Below are 14,617 nucleotides of genomic sequence, written 5' to 3'. Positions count from 1 at the left end.
TGCTGTTTCATAATAAAGAAGGGGTTTATTAAATTTAGAGTTTTACATATTAGTATTGTTCCCTAGCCTTTTTATGTCTGGATCTCGCAAATGCACATCTGAGAATGAAAATCTTTGGATGCTTAAAAGGTGCCCACCTCCAAATGAGATAAAGAGCGACAGCACGGAGAGGGTGGCCACTGGCTCACCCACACTGCAGCGTTCCAGAGCGATGTTCCAGTTGTTTGCTTTATACTGCCTGTAGAAGAGCCAAGAGAATTCCAAGATTTGAAGGCACCTTGAGAGCTTCCTCTTAAATTTCACCACCAAACCGACTTCCACAGTGGTTCTGTTCCAAAGAGACAGTCCCACGTGGAGTGGGAAGCCTAACACATTTGTTGAAAACAATAAATGGACACCTTGTTGAAAAAAATGAACTTTCCTTCCAAAGATCCAACACTTTAGCAAAGCAATTCTGGGAAGGGGAATCGCAAAATACAGCTTAAGAAGCCCCGGGTGAGAACCTATATTGTCGATAGGCCATTTCCGGAAGTCACAATTTAGGGACGGTGCCCATCTTCGAGTCTGATTGGAAAGGGTGGGCGATGCGGTTACCTACTCAGGGGAGAGGCTGTCCTCTCAGGAGCGGCAAGGCTGCCCAGAGACATCGCTTCTCCCACAGACTTTGCGTGCTCCAGTCCGCCGCACCACTGAGAAGCGAGATGACTGTGTAGGGAATCCCTGAGCAAGCCTGCCCGACACCGCAGTCCACTGCCCACTCTGGACCACGCAGCCCAGCCAGACGCGCTCCCCCCTCCAACTTTCATCTGTGAAAGGCCAATAAGGGGCCCCACCGCACAGCCGGCCCTTTCTGAGCCCAGCATGATGACCGGACGCGGCCTGGAGCAGTCTTCGGTGAGAGAGACCCTCGTCAGGGCCCTCCCTGGGTCATGTACCATGCCAGCATGGCCGCCGCCACACCGCACACGGGCACAAGAAGGAACTTTCTATATCTCTGCCATGCTGACGGCTCAGTTTCCACCTCGTCTCTTTTCTTGGGCTTCTTTCTCCGGCCTCTCAGTCGATTTTCAAAAGCCTCGAGTTCAGCCTAAGTCATAAAAAGGGTAGATGTCACCTTAGAGAGCAGCTGGTTTAGAACAAAAGCTAAGTTGGTCTGGAAAGCGCTTTCACTTTATGATGAGAAGGTGGCTCAGTGGGGAGAGGATGTGCCCAGTGCGGTCACACCCCAAGGCCTGGGGCCAATCTTGGGGCCTATCACTGGCCCCAGCATGTTTGGGCAGTAGGATGGTGGGGGAGGGATAAACACTCCCAATTCCTGAGTTCTAGGTGAACACACAAAGCAGGGTTGAGGGAAAGCTGAGTGGAACCAAAGGGGACTGTAAGTTCCTGCTTGGGAATGGGGTCCTCTCTCTCCCATCCCGCGGCCCTTCAGGTTAGTCCAAACTGGGGCCCAGGCCCTTCCTCTCAGGTGGAGGTAGCACCCAAGGAGTGGGCCAAGAGACCCCGAGCTCTGGACCCCTCCAGGGTTTCCTGGTGAGTGGTACGCTGGGCCTTCCCTTGACTTGCCTGAGGCCCCAGCACTGAAGGACTCCACCTCTCCCTGCCATGGGACAGAACGGAACAGACACCTAAGAGTTCGGGAACATGAAAAGCCCGCTAACTGGCCCATTCAGGTATGCATCTCCCTGGCTGGACGGGAACCCCTGCGGGAAGGTTCATCCCTGAGCCTTAGGACATCTATCAGCCTCATCGACCCACAGTGAGACAGAGCCCTCCTGGGCAGCACTTTGGAAAAATGGGGGACCAGGCTCTGGGGGACCTCTGTGGCTGAGAGCAACCTCCCCGGCCCAGCCCGACTTCTGGGGAGCACAGGAGCCCAAACAGCTGTCTGCACTTCCCAAGCGCTTAGTACAGTGCTCTGCACACAGTAAGCGCTCAATAAATACGATTGAATGAAATGCACGCCAAGCTGGGGAGGCCACAAGCAGTCTGGATCCAAGGCCTGTGGTTGGGGATCCCCAAGACTCTTCCCTGTTGGTCTTTGCCACCCTCAATCCCGGATTCTTCAAGTTTTTAAAACACCAGTGTTGCCTGAAATTTCCACGTTTGCCCACCCGACACCTAGCTCGGAGGCCAAGGCAGACGGGGCAGGCGTCCCATTGGACGCTCTCAGGCCGTCCGACCACAGCGCCCAGCACCCGCAAAGACACCATCACAAACCAGCTGAATCTCAAAACTACTGTCAACGATCGAGTCTGTTTTCGCTACCTGCTGTCGCCGCTTCGCCTCTTCACCAGCAGCCTTGGCTTCCGCTTCCTTTATCTGTTTAGACATTGGCAAATGCATAAGTGGAGTGGGCTGCTGCTTCCTTTCCCACAGTACTGACTGGCAGCCCAACCCCTCCTGAGGGAGGAGTTCCCGGAAAGAGCAAGATTTCAAGAACGGGGTCCAGGGAAGGATATAAAGGGTCTAAAGGACCCATGAACTTCCCTTAGTGGACCAGACGTTTTGATTCTCAAAACCACCTCACTCGGTGGGAACCACCATATACAGTCGGCTATCCCAGAGCACGGGGAATATTCCAGACAAATCCTGTGGCAGAGTTGGCTTCTCCCAAGAACACGAGCATCCCACCCTCCCCAGACAGACGTGCTGTTGGGCGAACACTGCCCGCTACCCGCGGGGGTAGGGCGGCCAGGTCTGGTTGGGTACGATCTTCAGCCGTGGGGCTTTGCAGACTGGGGCCTGGGCAGGACATCTCCCATGGAAGGGCCGCTGTGGGAAGAAGGCATAGGGGGTGCTCCCCGCAGCCTTGGCCCCAAGCCTCCGGCGCTCTCAGGCCAGTATGCCAGATTTGATCCGGCTGCCCGCAAGCCCGCCTAGATGAGAAAAGTTCGTCCTATCTAGACCCCTCCTTGCCCACACGGACCCCCCAAGCTGTAGAGACTAACCTCGGACGCCTTCCGCTTCGCTTCCCTGCACAGTGCGTCACAGTCCAAGGAGACATGCCCCTCGCGAGCCTTGCAGCACGGCAGTTCCTGCGATCAACAGATGTGATCCTGCAGCGTTCACTGCCCCGTTCGCCCTGACCAGCTCTACCACCCCTGTGGCTACCATGGCGAGGCTCCCCACAGCCACCCGCCCCTCCGGACAGTCCCGGGAGTGTCCAGCTCGGCCAGGAGCAACCTGGTCAAGTCACGTCCCAGTCCCACCGGTGCCTCTCCCGCAGTGACCATTTTGCCCAAACCCCGCAATCCTACTGCACGTGCAGGGAGGTCTCGGCCCGGCTTAGGTCGGCTCCATCTCTACTCCTGTCCTCCCCCAGGAGGGGAGCCTGCTCCCAGGATGGGGGGTGACCCCAAACTGCCTGAACACCCAGATGACGGAGGTCAGCGCAGCTCTGGCTCAGGCCCAGCAGACCCTCAGTGCCCTTCCACCCTCAAGAAGACGTGGAGCTTACGATCCTGAGGGGGGACCAGTGATGCAAACAGATGAATGGGCAACGCTAGGCACAAGGCCAGAATAAATTAATAACCGCCAGATGAGCAGAGTGGCAAAGAGTACGGAAGTGCTGGCCTGTGTCTTGGAGATGACAGGGGGTGAGGAAGGCCAGGAAGCAGCAGCCAAGAGCAGGAGGGCAGGACCCAAGATCCTCTTAGTTTGCTAAGAGGAGAGTGAGACCACAAGGAAAGCAAAGACAAGAAGAAGAGCAGTAGAGGAACGAGAAACCAGGGAACCAGGTTTGCTGTCCCCCACAAGGCCATCACTCATACTACCTTTCTGAAAAAACGAAAGTCTCTTTTGCAGGTGAAAAGGAGGTGTCAGGGAAGGGGGGCAGGGCCGCTACCAAGGAAGGGGAAAAGAACTTGGAATCTACCTTCTTGAGCCTCTTGCACGGGCACCGGAGTTTCACCTTCTGATTGCAATTGGGAGTACAGTCACCCGGGTGACAGATCTCTTTGCAGCGATGTCCGCATGGCAACTAGCAGCAAAACAGACACAGGCCCGAGGCGTTTCCAAGCGGCCCCACTGGGGGTTTGGGGGGCTGGGATGCAGGGGAGTATCACTCTCCACGAAGATGCGCAACAGCTCTGAGGGAGGTCCCTCAGATGGCTGACATGGATTCTGAGCCCACCCCCCAAGTCTGGGAACCCCCCACTTCCCCAACCCTGATGTTGCTACGGGTCCCTTTACAGGGCTGGTGATTAGGCACTTCCAAGGTGCCAAGCACTGTGCTAAGCCCTGGGGTGGATCCAGGCTAATCCAACTGGGCCCGAGAGGTCATGTGACTGTAGGGCCTGTGAGCCCACTGTTGGGTAGGGACCGTCTCTATATGTTGCCAACTTGTACTTCCCAAGCGCTTAGTACAGTGCTCTGCACACAGTAAGCGCTCAATAAATACGATTGATGATGATGATGATGTAGGGAGGGTAGCAGAGGGAAAAAGAGGGAGAGGAGGATGTGAGCTGGGGTATATTGGGAGAGAAGGGCTGTCAGGTAAGAGGGAGGCAGCAGATAGCTCGGGGACAGCTTCCAAACCAAAGAAATGAGTAGCCCTTGGAGACAGTCTAATGTGTGGTCTGAAGTTACTAAAGGAACACAATTTTAAAAAAAATTTCAGGTAAGCTCTGGCTTCTAGGAGGAAGACGCTGCCCAATGAACGAAGGTCGGAGCCCTCTTACCCCTTGCCGATTAGCCCCCCATGGGTGCAGAGCAGAACTGAGGCCTGAACAAATGCATCACCTGTGGCAGATCACATCCAGGCTGGGCCCAGGCCAGATACAAACACAGAAGGATGGACACAGAAGTGGTTGAACGTCGCTGGGGCAAAACAATGGGAGGGACTGGGGCTCTTGGCACCCCATCCCCCAGCTGGCGGCACTGAGAAGCCCGGGGCAGCCGGCCATTGGCCTGGGGCCCAAGGAAGGTGGCTTGCTCTGCCCCATTCGAGGGGAGGTCTCTGTGGGTTGGCCATGCCCTCTGGGAGTCCCAGCAGCCCACGTTGGGGCAGCAAGGCTCTGTGGTCCTGGAGTTTGCGGGGGGGCACTCAGAGAGGCAGCATGGCTAGAGCAAAGAGCACAGGCCTGAAAATCAGAGGACCTGGGTTCTAATCCTGGCTCTGACACTTGTCGGCTGTGTGACCTACTAGGGTAAGTCACTTAACTTTTCTGTGCCTCAGTTTCCTCAACTGTGAAATGGAGATTCAACACCTGTTCTCCCTCCTAATCAACCTGTGAACCCCAGCTCAGGGACTTTGGGTCAGGAAGTGTGTTCAACCTAACTAACCTCTATCTACTCCAGTGCTTAGAACAATGCTTAACATAGTAAGTGCTTAACAAACACAAGAACAATAACTCTCCCAGTGCATCCCTGGAGGTGGAGGGGCAAGACCCACTGCTGGCTGGATGCAGAGAGGAACCAGCTGAGGGTGCAGACCCAAGCAGAGGAGAGGGGCGGAAGGCCAAGACCCATGCTACCCAGAGCTCACCTCTTTGGGGCACTGATTCTGGCAGCAGCTAAGGATGGCCTTCTCTTTTTCACTGGCAGAAGTTAATTTTCTGAAAACCAAAGAATGGTGGGGAGAGAGAAAGTGTAAGAGATTTGCAGAGACATGCAAACAGGCACCCGCGGGTGGCTGAACCAGTGCCGACAGTAACCCAGGTTCTGAATGTCACCCCAATTAATAACCCAAATCCCCACGGTGGCCAGGCCGGAGAAGGCCCAGGAGAGCAGGAGACATACCCCCAACCTTCCCCCACCATCTGAGAAGGCCCCCCCGGCTCCCAGGTGAACCCATCGCCTGCCCCTAGGCCTCCCGAACAAATAGCCCTCCTCCAGCCCCAACTCACTCATTCAGAACAAGCAGCGGGCAGGGAGCCGGGGGCAGGGGACGGAGGGCTCGGGGAAGTGGGAGACAAGAGCTGAGAACCACCAGCTAACATTCTGCTTTCAATGGAAGCAAAAGGCCACAGTGCCAGTCGACATTCATCCGTCAGCTATCGCTTGCTAGCAGACAGGTGACTCTTAAATATTTATGATGGGAAGATGGGATAAAACAGCACTAGGACTTGAGCTTCAGAAGTGATTTTTCTCCATCTGCCCCAGAGTGGCTATGATGGGCTTGGGCCATTGTTTTTTTGTGGGCAGGAGACATCATTCCTCAAAAACCTCCAATGGCTACCGATCAATCTGCGCATCAAGCAGAAACTCCTCACCCTGGGCTTCAAGGCTCTCCATCACCTCGCCCCCTCCTACCTCACCTCCCTTCTCTCCTTCTACTGCCCAGCCCGCACCCTCCGCTCCTCCACCACTAATCTCCTCACTGTACCTCGCTCTCGCCTGTCCCGCCATCGACCCCCGGCCCACGTCATCCCCCGGGCCTGGAATGCCCTCCCTCTGCCCATCCGCCAAGCTAGCTCTCTTCCTCCCTTCAAGGCCCTGCTGAGAGCTCACCTCCTCCAGGAGGCCTTCCCAGACTGAGCCCCTTCTTTCCTCTCCCCCTCGTCCCCCTCTCCATCCCCCCGTCTTACCTCCTTCCCTTCCCCACAGCACCTGTATATATGTATATATGGTTGTACATATTTATTACTCTATTTATTTATTTATTTATTTATTTTACTTGTACATTTCTATCCTACTTATTTTATTTTGTTGGTATGTTTGGTTCTGTTCTCTGTCTCCCCCTTTTAGACTGTGAGCCCACTGTTGGGTAGGGACTGTCTCTATGTGATGCCAATTTGTACTTCCCAAGCGCTTAGTACAGTGCTCTGCACATAGTAAGCGCTCAATAAATACGATTGATTGATTGATTGATTGATTGATGTGATGAGCAGCCCACACCACACATCAGCAGGGCTGCTGGACCTGGCAGATGGCTCCCTCTCCCCTCTCCCACCAAGAGAAAGCAAGTGGTACTTTAGGGGGTCGAGTCTGTTCTCCAAAGAACCCACTGGCACGCAGCCAGGTCTCCGGGGAAGAAAGCCCACAGCACCATGGCCACAGGTAGAGTGACCTGACCTATAGCAGCCATTGGGCTCCAGTCATAGAGCCAAGAAGCTCCCTTGATGTACTCACACACAGGCCACGTAGAGGCTGGAGATCTTGCAGTGGCATTTGATCCTAAGCATCTGCCCACAGGGAGGACAGGCTCCCGGGTGACAAGGCAAGACACACGGGTGAGGGCAGCCTGTCGGACGTGATTTTGAACATGGCTCTTCGCACTGGAGACACTCGGGTTGGGCCTGGGCGTAGGGGAAATGGAGAACAACAAGGGACGTCAGCCTGAGAGGTCGAGATTCAGAAGTCGGGGTCCCAGCACCCTTGGGTCCAGTTGAGGAAGATCAGAGATCTGACAACGGGATTCTGCTAAAAAGCCAACTCCTTTCTCCAGTTCCACGAGTTGGAAACATTGTGGAATCTGTCTCCCCTATTAGAGCGTAAGCTCCTCGAGGCTGAGGGAGCAGACCCGAGCAGAGGACAGGGGCGGAAGGCCAGGACCCACGGTGTCTCTGGCTTTTATTGTAGTCTCCCAAGGGTTCAGTACTGATCACTGTGTGCACTAAATACCAGTACTCCAACTACGTCTGCTGCTCAACAACCACCACTGACAGTCGGATAGTCATGGCTGCCCCAAAGAAACCCACCCACAAGCTACTCAGTGGATTTTAATGGAGATCCTCTCTCAAAGACAAGGGGTTTCACTGTTGTGGAGAGGTCTCAAAAAGTCTAGAGGGGTCTGTGTTCTGTCCAAAGACCCCCTTGGTAAGGGCGGGAGGCCCTGGGTAGTGGGTGGAATCTCAGGGCAAATGATCCCCCATACACCGCCGCCAACGATTCCCACGCCTTCCGATTTCCAGACCGGGCTACATTCCGCAACAAACACCAGACTCTCCAAAGTAATGGAAATCCTAGAAAAGGTCCCTCGCCGGGCTTTGCCAAGCACAACACAAGCGGAAGAATGGCCAGGAGGCGGAGAGGAGCAGAAAGGCGTAGAACGCGGAGCCCGGCAACTTGGTGCATCTAGCACCAGTGCTCTGGTCTCTAAAGCCTCAGGCCCATGATCACAATCGGGGAAGAAATATGCTCAGCCCAGCTGAAAGACTTATCTATCTGCAGAACAGCAAGAAAACATGCACTTTCTAAGACAGCTGAGAACCCAGGATCCTGGAGCTCCGGGGGATACCCTTGCAGGTTAAATCCCCGGGCTTCCGCTCTGAGGGAGACAGCAATGGGCCTGGGGCTATTTAACCTCATAAATCCTGACTGACAGCACCCCGGGGGCCCAGGACCCTAGCACTGCCAAGGAAGGACAGGTTCCCCCAAAGACAGAGCAATTGTGTTTTCAGTCCTGGCCAGGAGTGGGTGGCCAGTGCACACCCTGACCATGGTCCACCAATCCCATGGTTTATGTGCTTGAGAGGCCAGGACCAACATCCTCTCTCAGAGCCTTACGGGAGGAGCTTCCCCGGCCCCTCGCTGATCCACACTGAAGCATTTGCCCCACTCTCTCCCGGGGGCTGGGCCTGGAACGGATCCCTTGAGGGCCCCATGAATCACGCAGTCTCACCCCCAAAGCAGCTCACTGATCGCTCCAGCAGCAAGGGGGGCCACCTTGCCTAGCCCCCATTTTCACTTAGTGCCCCAGGGAGGGAAAAGGGTAGGGCTAGGCCAGGTAATGACAGAAAAAAAAGAGGCAGGAGGTGGCAGGATGTGGTGGTCAGGAACCAGAACCCGCCTCCCCTTCCCTCAGACACCTACCTTGGAGGCCCTATCTGGCAGCAGGGAGCCACACAGCTGGGAAGGAACCCTGGGCTCAGGAGCTCAGTTCAGTCAGCTACAGCAGCTCTGGCCGCACTAACAACCAGGCCCCAACACTGGCCCAAGTCCTGGTCCAAAAGAACCTAGCCACATCCTCCAGGGATGGACCTCTGGCCTGTTTCAGCTCTGAGGGCCATGGGACCAGGAGGGTTGGTAGGGAAGGAAGGCTGGAAGGGAATGGGTCCACACTAACCACCGGGGATGGGGGTGGGGAGTTGGGTGCGTCACTCTGGCACAGTCTTTTGGGACACTTAGGGGATCTCCAAACTTTACAATCCGGAAGCCATTCCACGTGAAGGGTCAGCAGACGTAGTTTGAGAGGTTCCCCACTTTCTATGGTCACGTTGGGAAATCCTTTGCAGATAGGTATAAAATGAGAAGCAGCAGAGTCTAGTGGAGAGAGCCCAGGCTTGGGAGTCAGAGGACCTGGGTTCCAGCCTCAGCTCCACACTTGCCTGCTGGGCAACCTAGGACAAGTCCCTTCACTTCTCTGGGCTTCAGTTTCCTCAGCTGTAAAATGGGAATCCAAAACCTGTGAGCCCCTTGGGGGACAGGGACTGGGTCCACGCTGATTTTCCTGCATGTACTCCAGTACCTAGTACAGTGCTGAGCACATAGTAAACACTTTATAAATACCACAATTATGTTTATAAAATGAATTCCCGAGTGAAAGCGGGTCCATTAAGGAGTGCTCACAGAGCCCTGCGGGCCAACAGCCCAGGTAGCAAACTCCAGCACTCCCCGGGGAGCAGCCATCTTCCACCCGCCTGGTACCTTTCTGCCTCCAGGAGCGTTGCTATCTTCTTGGGTGACGCGGTGACACTCCTTGGTGCATGTGTGATTCTGGCAGTTCAGGGACTGGCCACAAAACCTCTTGCAAGAGTAAGGGACGGCAGCGTGGCAAGGCAACGGACTCACCTGGAAAGGTCAAACACAAGCTCACCAGATGACAGGCACCAACCGGCGAAAGCACTGAGTCCTCATGCACGCTAGTTTATGGGGCACTGTGGCGAACCTCACTCACCACCTCTTCAAGGACATGGGGCGCAGGAAATTGATGCCCAGAAGGAATGGGCCAGGGCAGCACCAATGCCATGGCCCGAGGCCCCAGCCCAGGCTACTCACTGACAGCCACAGTTTACTTGCAAACTCAGATTCTGGTTCTAATCCTTACTGACATTCACTCCCCAGAATGAACGAGGAGCCTCCCCAGAGGTTGACCTCTCGTTCCCTCCCTCCCTACGGCCTGGAGCTCCCACCCCCTACACAGCTGACCAACTAGCCATTCATCTTCAAAACCCTCCTGAAATCATACCTCACCTGACTAGGCACTCACCCCCACCATGCATCCTCACCTCCTTCCCTGATTCACCCATGCCCTTGGTTCCACCCCTTAAGCACTTAAACACTCCGCCTTCCCCCGCCCAACCCCTTCCCCCCATTCCCATCCTCAAAGGACTGATGTACATGGCCTTACACTCACCTTTACGTCTAATCAGTAATTTAAGTTTGTGCCTGTCTCCCTTATTAGGACTGAAAGCTCCTTAAGGGCAAGAATCATATCTACCAACTCTACGGTACTCTCTCAAGCACTGCACTACGCTTATACAAGTATGCACTCAGTAAATAACATTGATAGATGGATCAATTGATTCTCACCCTACTTGGATGAAATTACTTTATCACAAAAACAGGGTCTGCTGGAGATCGGGATTAATAAGGTGACAATAAGAGTGACTAAGACTGGCTATTAATCACTAACAAAAGGAGGCCCTCAGGGAAAGGGGACTGATAAAGAGATGGTCTCTTCCCTCTCAAGTACCCCAGACCACAGCATCACCCGGGGGGATCCTGGGAAAGCAGTCAGAGAAGGAGCATGGCTCAAGCCCGGGCTTTGGAGTCAAAGGTCAGGGGTTTGAATCCCTACTCTGCCACTTGTCAGCTGTGTGACTTTGGGCGAGTCACTTCACTTCTCTGTGCCTCAGTTACCTCATCTGTAAAATGGGGATTAAGACTGTGAGCCCCCCGTGGGGCAAAATGATCACCTTGTAACCTCCCCAACACTTAGAACAGTTCTTTGCACATAGTAAGCGCTTAATAAATGCCATCATTATTGTTATTACTATTATGGGTCCCAACAGATTTCGATCAGCGTCCAGAACAATGGATGATTCCACCCCTAGGCTGCCAAGAGCCAGGGGAGGTCACAGCCCTCTCCCCTCACCACTCCCTTCTCCCTCAACCTCTTCCCTCAACATCCAGTCTAAACTCAGCCGCCAGAGTTCTCCTTGGTCGGCCGTAGCCCCCGCCCGGTCCACTGTCCTTGGGCACTCCTCCGGCCACATGCCAATTACGACCAGGACCATCCCTCAGCTCTGGGACAGGACCTTATTTCAAACTATGAAACTGAGAGGAAGAGGAAACTGCGGCCCAGGCAAGGGGTGTCCCAACCTCCAACGCCGAGCCAGAGGGCTCTTCCGGAGCAGCTATCAAAGCCCAACATTCACGAGACCACAGCAACTTCTGACCGCGCTCCACCTGGGGACCAGTCTCAGTGCAAAGCCACACCCCCTGCTCCCTCCACAGCCTCTGCTTCTCACTCACCTCATGCTTCCCTAGGCATTCCCTGCAAGACAAAGGGGGAGAAATAAGTTACCGGTATTGTCTGTGGAAAAATCAACAGCAGCACCAGAAGTTGGGGGCCCGCACGGCTCTGGGGTAACTGCCAGCTCAGCACTCCACCTAAGCGCCTTTATTCCCATGTCACCTCAGAGCTCTTTTCACACTTGAAATATCACCCACTTTCACCAGCTTCCTCGCAGCGATGGGCAAAGGTCAGAGAGAAGCTCTGCCCTCCACCCAGGCCGTGACCGCCTGTCAGCCCCTGGAGACAGATGCTCTCCTCAAAGCCCAGCTGCTCCAATGGCTCTTGAGAAGGAGATCGGGACGGAAGACCTAAAAGCTCGGATGGAATATTGTGGGAAATGTCATGCTGAGCATCAGAGGGCACCAAGCCAGAGCATAACTGGAGCCTGGAGGGCTGTTTGTTCATTCAGAAAGAGGCCCAGAGGGCCTCCGCAACCCAAATCTCAGCTTTCCATCTCTCCTTGGCACTCCCCTCCCAGAGCCAGGCTCCCAGAGCTGTGACCCAAATGCTGGCCCCTGGGAGCTCCTCGGTCTGCTGACTGTGATGCCGAGGAGCCGAGCCCACTTGAAAGCATGGGAGTTTCATTAAAGCTCTATTAATCCCAGAGCCAAATCGGAAGCCCTCACTTGGGGTTGGGGATCACTCAGAGTTGAGAGCTTTGAGATCCAGAACCAGCTCGGAGATGCCCAAAAGGAGGAGTCAAACAACCCCCAGTTTGGACGAGGACCTTGTCTTGGCGGGCCAAGCCAAAGCTCCCGATCCGTCACCAGTAGCCAAGGCTCCTGGGAGGCCACTGCAGAAGGCCTCTCTGAGTCCTGAGCCGCCCCTGAGATTCCCGGGGGTCCAGGGGCTAAGCAGGGATAAGATGTCAGCTTTTGCCAGAGGGGGTGCAGGGACTCCACCATGGCCGCACTGCAGTTTGTGACATGCCCCACCTCAGGCTCGTGGAGGTCAAGCGGGCATTCCACTGGACAGACGTCTGAGACCCAAGCTGGTCCATCTGTCTCCCACCATGCCAGGCGATTATTGACCCTTGGATCCAACCCCAGAAAGACTAAGACCTCCCTACCCACCACTCTGCTTTGGGCCCCTTAGCCTCCAGGCACTATGGGGAGCCGCTGACCGGCCCAAGGGCAAATGGGAGGCCTCCCAGGTGCCCCGAGCCCGGTGGGCCCAGCGGCCCGCCCCCAGCTCGAACCGACTTGGAGAGGAAGGCCGCATACTCACGTGGGAATAGGGACAAGACACGGGGGACATGGCAGAGCCTTCTGGATAAACGCTGGCTCAGATGGCTGTTCCCAGGGGCCTGCGGGCTGGGGCTGGGGGCAAAGGGAAGACAAGAGTCTGGTTTGGACACAACACTGCCGTCTATCCCAAGGAGACTCTCAGACCCCACTTCAGTCTGGAACACCTGACACCTTGCCAGTCATTCCTGGGGGCAGGAGGGCAGAACTTCCCCTGGAGCCCTGAGGAGTAGGATGAATGGCATCCCTGCCCTCCTCCATGACCCCATTGGAAACAACAGTAGGCTTCCAGAAACCCCGGTCCTCACTCCCCAACTCTGGTCGACACCCACCCCTGCTGCTCACTCACCCAAATTCCTCCAGCCAGCCAGGAAGCCCTTCCCAGGTCCAGCCCAAACGAGGCCCTGGGCCAGAGTCAGAGTTCAAGCCAAACCAGAAGATCCCGGGCTCAGTTCGGGGGGACCCGCTGTCTCCCTGTTCCCTCAGCTTCAACCTTGACCCCATCCTGCCCAGTTCACTCCACACCAACCTGGTGATCTTAACTGGCTCTACTCACCCACCCTCACTTTCCCTCCAATCCCCCACCCTCACCGCACCTCCATCTCCACTCAAGCACCCCCTCCCCTTCAAGTCTCAGCCACACAAACCCCATTGGCTCCAGGTAGCCCGACCACTCTATGCACAGAACCCCTCCTCTCTGGGCACAGTCGGCACTGGCTGTCTCAGCTGTTCAAATGGACCGTTTTTGGACCCCCTTTTCCTCAGTAAGAAAACAAATCCACAGGGGAAGGCTAGTGAACCAGCTTTCCTGGCCTTTTGTCCCGGAGCCCAGGCCCGCCAACTCCCCCTCACCAGGCCAGTCTGCTTCACGAGGGCTTGGTCGTGGCACGCAGCAGGACACAGATGGCCACATTTCTCCAGAGTCTTCTGGCACGGCTGACGACAGGGTGGGCAGGCGCCAAAGTGACAGCGGTGAGTCTCTCGGTTTGGATGATGACAAGTTGAAGGCTGGCTGAGGAGACAAAAGGCAACAGGACACAGATGGTGTTTACAATCCCCGGCGGGATGGGGGAACCCCGCGAACAGACAGCGTGACACTACCATTTGATGGGGATCAAGGGGTGTGGGGGGGGGGCCCAGTCCTGTTGGAGTGGCAGTAAGCCAACTCCACAGTCCCCCAAAGCCCCCAGAAGGGACTGCTTTCTGGTAAGTGGGACACCAGGAGCCCAACACAGAGTCACTGCTGACCAAGAGTCAGGTAGCCTGACGGCAACTGAGAAACCAGTAGGAGAACAGACAGCTCTGGTTTCCCACTCTAGGAGTCACAGCCTGGGATGAACCTGGTGACTCACTCCAAAGACAATCCAAGGGCCCTGACCGGTGGGGATGGAGGGTGGATGGCCAGAACCCACCTGCACAGCTCCTTGCACCTGGGGGGCCGGGTAGTCCGCTCCCTGCCGCAGGGCACGGTCACCACCGTGTTCCCACAGTGGCACTTGACAGCGACAGTCTCAGGGCATGGGTAGCAGCTCCCTGCAGAGAACCCGTGGGCCATTAAAGAACCAGTTCTCTTTCCCCACCCTGATCCTCACACCCCCTCCGTGTCCCCTTCCTCCATTCAGCTCCCGCTCTCCGGCAGGCCCCACCCCTCAGCAGGCCATATCCCAGTCACCGGCCATGCCCCCCACCAGCCGGCCCTTTTCCATCCACACTTGCCACTGCCGTGGGTCGAGATGGGGCTGACCACAACTAGGCATGTCACTAGGCATGCCACTTCACTGACGGGGGCCAGGGTGCCAGGCCCCAGCTCCTGCCTGTCTTCACAGACCAATAAAACCAGCAAGCAAGACGTGCCTTAGGGAGATGCGGCATTTGTTCTCTTACAGCTAGAAGCTCTGCCGTGAAACAT

The 14,617-nt window shown here is 55.7% G+C and overlaps 1 protein-coding gene across 1 annotated transcript in view; it reads right to left on the bottom strand.

Moving 5' to 3' along the window:
• NFXL1 (nuclear transcription factor, X-box binding like 1) overlaps nt 1-14,617 on the bottom strand; it is a 33,922-nt gene continuing 19,305 nt past the window's right edge. Inside the window, exons 12-22 of the mRNA XM_038769248.1 lie at nt 14,121-14,241; nt 13,561-13,720; nt 12,692-12,783; nt 11,422-11,443; nt 9,592-9,735; nt 7,075-7,241; nt 5,489-5,558; nt 3,878-3,982; nt 2,952-3,038; nt 2,269-2,322; nt 1-1,087 (exon numbers count right to left, since the gene is read on the bottom strand). Coding sequence (XP_038625176.1) covers nt 911-1,087; nt 2,269-2,322; nt 2,952-3,038; nt 3,878-3,982; nt 5,489-5,558; nt 7,075-7,241; nt 9,592-9,735; nt 11,422-11,443; nt 12,692-12,783; nt 13,561-13,720; nt 14,121-14,241 — 1,199 coding nt within the window. The 3' untranslated portion in view covers nt 1-910. The remainder of the gene's footprint in view (nt 1,088-2,268; nt 2,323-2,951; nt 3,039-3,877; nt 3,983-5,488; nt 5,559-7,074; nt 7,242-9,591; nt 9,736-11,421; nt 11,444-12,691; nt 12,784-13,560; nt 13,721-14,120; nt 14,242-14,617) is intronic.

The sequence above is a fragment of the Tachyglossus aculeatus genome, chromosome X5, assembly GCF_015852505.1.
Source record: "Tachyglossus aculeatus isolate mTacAcu1 chromosome X5, mTacAcu1.pri, whole genome shotgun sequence".
Lineage (NCBI taxonomy): Eukaryota > Metazoa > Chordata > Mammalia > Monotremata > Tachyglossidae > Tachyglossus > Tachyglossus aculeatus.
Note: the sequence above shows the minus strand (reverse complement) of the source record. Positions and strands in the feature narration are given on the sequence as shown.